This window comes from Pollachius pollachius (genome assembly GCF_949987615.1).
Source record: "Pollachius pollachius genome assembly, chromosome: 2".
Taxonomy (NCBI): domain Eukaryota; kingdom Metazoa; phylum Chordata; class Actinopteri; order Gadiformes; family Gadidae; genus Pollachius; species Pollachius pollachius.
Window position 1 is genome coordinate 5,001,105 of NC_136935.1, and position 7,500 is coordinate 5,008,604.

The 7,500-nt window shown below is 48.7% G+C and overlaps 1 protein-coding gene across 2 annotated transcripts in view; it reads right to left on the bottom strand.

The window, feature by feature from the left end:
- macrod2 (mono-ADP ribosylhydrolase 2) overlaps positions 1-7,500 on the bottom strand; it is a 403,152-nt gene that overhangs the window by 28,760 nt on the left and 366,892 nt on the right. For both annotated transcript variants that reach the window (XM_079730230.1, XM_079730229.1), the window contains exons 10-11: positions 3,496-3,534; positions 1,387-1,446 (exon numbers count right to left, since the gene is read on the bottom strand). In XM_079730230.1, coding sequence (XP_079586356.1) covers positions 1,387-1,446; positions 3,496-3,534 — 99 coding nt within the window. The remainder of the gene's footprint in view (positions 1-1,386; positions 1,447-3,495; positions 3,535-7,500) is intronic.

The window sequence follows — 7,500 nt, forward strand, 5'->3', positions numbered from 1 at the left end:
TCCGGCTCCGTAAGAAGGCTTGAAAGCATTTCTAGTGCACGACCTGTGACTTCAAGAAACACTCAACCACCGTTATTGATCTATGCACACATACCCATACAGAGTGAAGGCGCTTGCTTATATAGCGGGGTATCAGACCCTATAGAAGAATGTTGTCCAGTATTGGAGACCGCAGAATGAGCTGGATGAGAGGGTATGGACAGACCGCTGAAACACACTGGCCATCATTGATGCAAAACCATCTAAAGAGTGGAGTACACTCCACATTGTTTTGAGAGGGCTTGTCCGCTAGCTGGGAAAGTCTGTTGCACACAGACTAGCCGTCGTACGTGTTTTATGCCTATGGGGCATTTTCCTCTCTTCTATTTCAATAGGCGAGAGCTCTTCAGGATTCATTCTTCTGCTTGTTGTGAGCAGTGGGACTGTGTTGTCCCGGAGTGCCTCGTTGTTAAAGTTATCTTCCCGTGCGAGAGGTTGTCTGAAGGACTGTGCGTTCCCATGCTGGAAGGCTGTGCCAAGTCCTTTTGTGAATGGATTAGCTACTATTAAGCTGCTGGGCCTGATAAATTAGGATTTATAAAGATTATTACAAAATACTTGTGGCCCCCGTTAATGCCGGTGATTGAATTTGTGAATCATATTGAATTAGCGCCGTGGATTATGCGGAGAGCTACGTGAGCAGGCAACAGGGGGAGAAAAAGGTGAGGTGATTGTGTTTTGTTGAACAGGCACAGAAGGCATGGGTGCCCTTCAGATGACGACGCTATCAGACCCCGCCACGCGCCCTTCCTCTCCATCAGGTGAGGAAGGGCGCATCCGTTTCCCTTAAGAAAACAACTGTGACTGCTATCTTCGACCCCCTTCCCCCCTCTCCACCGAACTTAAAGCTTGAAGACAAATGAATGTGCGCATGTGATTTTAATTGCCTGCTTACGCCCTCCAGTGTGAGAATGTAATTATCACCGGGCAATCGTATCGGCGAAGCCTATAATTGTTTCAACATCACACATACAGGGGGGCTGGAGCTGCACATAGCCAGATAAAGGATTCTTAAACAAGTTTAGTGGTAAAGAGAAAAACCTTCTCTTTAAAGGGAGACCCGGCTTTATTTTGAATTCATTTCCCCAAAGAGGAACCTGGCTTGGCAGAGCAATGGAGATTACTGACCAGGAACACAGTCCATTACTCCAGAAGCGCATAACAAACGCGCTGTAAACACGATCCGTCGTAGGTTGTTAAACCCAGCGGCTATGCTGGCTGCACGGTGGAGTGAAACCCTAGCTGGTAGCCGTGGTTGATTATATTCTGTTATAAATGTAAAGGGCGTCCGGGTGTTCAGGCTCAGCCTGAAAGCTCGCTCACCCCGACGTGAAGGGGGGACCGTACCTGTGCTTCTGTCCTCACTCGGCTCCCTGTTCTTGGATTTCTTTGACGGCGGTGTGTTACCTAGGAGCCAAACAGCAAGCGAAATGGTGGGTTAGTATTGGGGTCGTGGTGACACATTGGTAAACATGCAGCCTGACATCACCAAACCGTTTGGTGAAATGCGTATTCGTCCGGAAAGTCTCATTTTCGATTTCCAAGGGAGTATTATCAACGGGCGCCGACCAGAATGAAACTGGCTGCAGTTGGACAGACCCACAACAAATCACAGCAACGAAATGTGACACGCCAGCGACCGCCATCTTTGTTGTTTATGAAAATGGCTAAACGCCGCTCTTATAGGGGGCTCCACTGCCATTGTGTCTAACCCCCTATCCAATACACGGTTGGGATTGGCCCGACCCTGGGCCAGGTCTGCTGGAAATCTCCTCTTGCATACGCCAGAGCGAATAAACCATGAGCTCGCAGATTCGCCCGCTTCCCAGGCTGGTGAACATGAGAGATGAAAAAAGGAGGGCAGCCAAACAGTGCAGAGAAGGACGCACGCTTCACCTGTGACAACCCCTCGGATGAAAACTCGCAATTATTTTACTCTTTCTCGTTAGCGGCCCTCTCGACAGGGGAAAGGGTTATTTTGTTTTATATCCCATCTCCATGTGGCCAGGAACAACTCCTGCTGGAGCAGTACAGCGGGGAAGAGCAGGTGGACGGAGAGGTGAGGGGTGGTGGAGGGGGTGGTGGAAGTACCTCCGGAGAACATTCTGGGACAGGGGCAGCGTTCCATGGGAGAGCTGTGGTCGGTGGAACCTTTTGAACGGGCTCCAGGCAGCAGTGAATCAAACCCTGTCGGACAAACCACGATGCTGAGCCAGCGGCGGCGGCGGCGGCGGCGGCGGCGGCGGCGGCGGCGGCGGCGGCGGCGGCGGCGGCGGCACAGTCCCACCAAACGAGGCCAGGCTGCCAACTGGACGAGGCCGCGACTGGAGGTAGATGATACGAGACGTGAAGGCTACAAGAAGAAGCCCACAGGGGGGTCCACCTTCGCACGGAAGTGCTGTAGCACTGATATTATCACCTGTGTGTTAGTACCACAGCGCAGTGTATGTTGAAAGGGGACACGAGGACGGGCCCAGACAGAATGGAAACGGAGATGGAAAATGGCTGCACGAGTGGTAGTCTATTTGTTTTCGCGCTGGAATCTCATTGGGAGCACGGAGGCATATAATTGGTAAATGGGCGGAATGTGAAGAAACACACAGTCTTTCATGGCGCCGCCTCATCTGCCCGTCGCCGGCGATAACCACTAATGTTTTTTCTGCTTAGCTGGTATCACATGCACCGTAGCGTGTTCGCACCAATTAGACTGGGTTGGGGGAAACGGCAATATGGCGCACAACAAATGGGGACTATGGCAGTACGGAGTGAGCAGTGTATTAAACATGCTGTACAGACGAACGCCATTATCGCGCCTCGACTCGTGCGGCAGCAAAGAACTAAACCGTCAACCGGCGTCAACGAGTTGATCGTTCCTGCTCTTCAAACAACACCGAGAGACCGCCGGGGCGCCACTCCCCTCGCCGTTCGTGTCATTGCTTGTTTTCGGGGGGACATCAATGCGCGTGCACGGTGTCAATGGTCTCCGCTGATAAGCAGTGTCTGGGCGCTGCAGTGCCTCGTGTCGAGATGCGAAGGCGATAACAGCATTATGCGCTGAAGGTGCGGTTGCCATGACGTGCGCGGCGGCGTCCGGGGATGCTCCAGCGGTCGCTGTCTCTTTGTGCCGCCCTCCCAGGGTGGGCCGGAAGCCATTGTGTGGTCGGTAAGCCGGATAAAGGCACCGGTGTTGGGGAATTAGCTGTGGATGTAAGCCGTTGTAATGTGATGCACCTGACACAAAGTCAGTTCAACCGTAATTTGTCAGGCCTGACCGTGACGCCGGATGTAGCCGGCGACAACAAAACAACAAAAGCGGAATTAAAAAGGCAGGTTTGATTTGATGTTTTTCACTGGGCCTTCTCAACCCACTCCCTGACTTTATTAGTGGAGATGTGAAGGCAATTTGTGAGGGGAAAAAAGGAAACCCTGTGAAAAATTGAAAACGCTGTCACTCACCAGCCTTTGACTGTCCCTCTGTGACCTCCATGTCGTTCTCTGCCAGAGGGGGAGAGAGAGAGAGAGAAAGAGACAGAGAGAGAGAGAGACGTCAACCTGTGTGATTTTTAAATCTCATAACACGGCAAACAACCAGCTCTTGAGTCTATATTTGACTCTAGTCAGATTCACACGTCGCCTTCCCTCAAAGACAGAAGGTTTCAACAGTCCCATAGCCAACCTGCTGTTAAAATAAACCATCAGTCAGCACTTTAATTCCTTCATATCCCGGCTGCGGGCCTGCAAACGATACCCGGGAATGAGAACAGTGTACTGGTGTGTACTGAATGTATAAGGGGCGAGAGACGTGAGGGTCCCTCAACTCGGGAGCACACAGTGGGGGGATTAGGGAGACATGTCTGTTACATACATTACAAACACAATATCAAACAACTCGGCATGTACAGTACGTTCCTTCTGTTCTCTCTGTTTGCGTTTGTAGGTAGCTGTGTGTGTGTCGGTATCTGTGTTTATGTTTGTGTGTACGTGTAGGTGTGTTTGTAGGTGTGTTTGTGTGTGTGAAGGTACCTGTGTGTGTGTGTGTGTGTGTGTGTGTGTGTGTGTGTGTGTGTGCGTGTGTAGGTACCTGTGTGTAGGTGTGTGTGTGTGTTGGTGTGTTTGTGTGCGCACATATGTTCGTGGGGGGGCTTACATGAAAAAAACCTTTTGAAATGCAAGCCATACTCCCTGGTGCGCACGTGTGCATGTGTGTGTGTGTGTGTGTGTACGTGCGCACGTCGTACACGTGGCGTATCGTACACTTTGACGAAAGGCTGCTGTCATCGGCCGTGGTGTAACCATCAGTGCTGCCTCTGTAGTGAAAGGACCCAGGCACAGTCCCTATTGTCCCACGCTGAAGGAAAGCGTGCAGTGCATTAATCTAACGCAGCGCAAGCCGGGAAAAACAAAGGAAGGGCCAATGATGCATCGTAAACCCCGCTGGGAACGGCGGGGCAGGGAAACGTAGCGGATCAGCTGCCGGCGCAGAGGGTAACATCAGTGTGACGGCGTGATATATAGGGGGTCCCGGGCACAGCCCTGATCATCGCCAGACATGGGAGATGGACAGGATTGTGTGGGGGGACGGTTAAGCCACTAAACACACGCCTTATGGTTAAGAAACGATACGTTGAGCCACCGACATGTCACTCTTTTGGGTACACCCACCACAAGGTACACAGCAGGTGGCTGTGGTTGAGTTCTTAGACCAAAGCTGGCCTGCACTGCCGACAAACTGGAGCTATTAGAAATAGTCCGGCAATTAAAGATGCAACCCAGTACACGCTGTGCTTTGAAAAGGGCAGGCAGAGATACTGTGATGTCAGTGGTCCGTCCCCTTGCCTGCGTGCTGTTTTTAACCTTCTTTCTGGACTATGTTGATCAAAGCTGGCCTCGCATTGTCGGCTCAAACCAAGACAGTGGAGCACCTTCCCAGACGGAACAGAGATGTTTCTAAACAACTTTGACCTTTCGATGGTCGCTCTGTATGATAGTCATGAGCCGCGGAGGCAAAGCATGCGGGGGGGGGGGGGGGAGATCTCTCTCTCTCTCTCTCTTTCTCTATAAGCGAGTGCCTAGTGCACACAGTATATTTATGTCTTAGTGCTTCAGAATCACATAAGTACATATCATCTGATGAGTGGACGTCCATCTTCGGCTCCAATGTTCTCCTCTTGATTGACAACAGAGCTAACTTAAACCCAGTGTCAGTCCTCCTCTAACCGTCTTCAGTGTTACAGTGTTCCAGTTGCTATTTTGTATTGGTCTATTCCCCAAGATGACTTGCGCTGCCAAATTGAGCACAAATTGATATCATTGGCGTAGCGCGATTGTGGAATGGACGATCATAGCAGTCATGTAGTGATGAGAGGTGGCACTTTGAGCACAAGAATACCCCAAACACAAGTGTTTATAGAGAAATCAAATCAAGTTCAGATGCAAATGGGTAATGGATAATGGATAAACGTGACTATTCTTCCATGAGTCCTAGTGAAGACATCTGTGAATAACTAGTAGTTATTATACTAGTAGTTATAGTTTCTAAATATTGCACTTCTTAAGCAAGGAAGTGCCATTTCCTTTACCGAGGCTCAAACTATTCTCCAGTGATGTAAACAGAATCCAGTTGCCGACAAGTAATAAACATGTCTACTTTAAATGATAATCTGGAAACTGCACTGCCGAGGGAGACAGCTGTTCCTGCTCCACACTGGAGGAAGATCTTTGAGTAAAAAGCACCGAGGTTCACACGAGCACATGTGATGCTTTTGTGTTTACGGCTACCACTTCTTCTTTCAGTCTTGTGTCTCCAGCCTCAGTCTTTCAAGGCCACACCGAGGCTCATTCTGGCTGCTCCGTCATGTGTTGTGTTGTGTTGCAGTCTGGCGCACAACAGCCAGCATCTGTCCTCAAATTACCAAACAGATAAGGGGGTGGTCTAGCTGCAAGGAAAAAACAACATTATCTTTTTTTCGTTTCTTTAAGTGCCACATAATGTGCTGCTTTTATCACAGACAGGACGGGGTGGGTCCGTCTGCGTTGCACGCATTGTGGAGAAGAGTCACATAAGTGGCCCCTGTAATTAAATGTGTGGAAAAGTGAGTGAAACTGTGGAGGGAGGGAGGGAGGGAAGGGGAAAAAACGAAAAAAGAAAGAAGAGAAAACCCTTTTGGCTGCAGCCAATCTGATGGGTGGTGTTAATATTGTCAGCGCCGTGACTGATTGGGGAAAAAAGAGCGAGCTCGCTCAGTCTGCGGGCAGCCACCCAGATCATATTAGCAGAGGAGTGTACAGAGAATCAATTTCCAACATGCTTCTGCTCTCCGCCACCACAGCTGGCCCCCCTGCTCGAGCGCCGGAGAGAGTAATACCCGGGACGTGCCCAGGCATGCCCGCCGTCAATCATGCGTCTCCGACCCAATCTGAATGGCCTAATAGGATAGTGTGTCACATGCGGGATCAAACCCGCGGGGTCACCGTGTTCCAATCAGGCTAATTGATTTACTAATTGCATCCCTTGTTGAAAATGTTGACAATGTATTTATATCTATATCTATATACTGTATATATCCATAGCTATAAATATATATATATATATACATATATACAGTATATATATATATATGTACAAGATCTATCTATATATATATATATATATATAGTTTCAGACATCCATAAGATTGAGGGTTTCTCTATACAATTCAAAGAGAAATGCTAGGGCATATATTTTGCGACTCCGTAGACTTTTGATATAAGCAGCTTTCACTGGGCCAGTTGGGTTCGGTCAGAAACAGTTATGGGTTACGTTGAGTTTCTGTTTCAGTCTACTCTCAATGCAATCCAGTGTTTTTCCTTTTAGGTGCTGCATGACTGTCGCTGTTCTTAATAAATCTATACTGCAGTCTATTTCTCTGAGCACTTTAAAAGGAAAAGCGATAGCATCTATCAGTGATGAATGCTAATAAAGCTGTTTGCTAACAGCTTTATTAGAAGTGAAACCACTCTTAACTATTGTCACCGTTTTTGGGAATACATTAGGAAAACGAATAGTCCCTGGCATATGGGCTTAGTTTCATGTGCAATTAGTCTCTTTTGTTGAAAACGCGAAAGTGTGTGGAACCAAGGCAGGAAGTTGAAATAAAAAATATGTGGATGAATATAAAGTTTCCGTTGCAATCTTCCTTAATATTGAAATGTGCATCAATTATCTGCAATCACATTAGTTTTAACATTAACATCTCGTCATCGCAGCCACTTATGCTGCTCCGTGTACGAGTCCAACTCCCCGACAGAGTGGGTGGTGGCTCCTGAATGAAGCTAGTTGTTCCTCTGCCTCAGTAGTACCAGCAGTACCGAGATCCATCACCAGCCAACCCAAACCCTGATTAGGGATTAGCCGGTAAAAGTAAATGGATGGGTGGAATAATTGGATTGTCTTGGCCTCCATTACTGACAATCTTTTGGGCG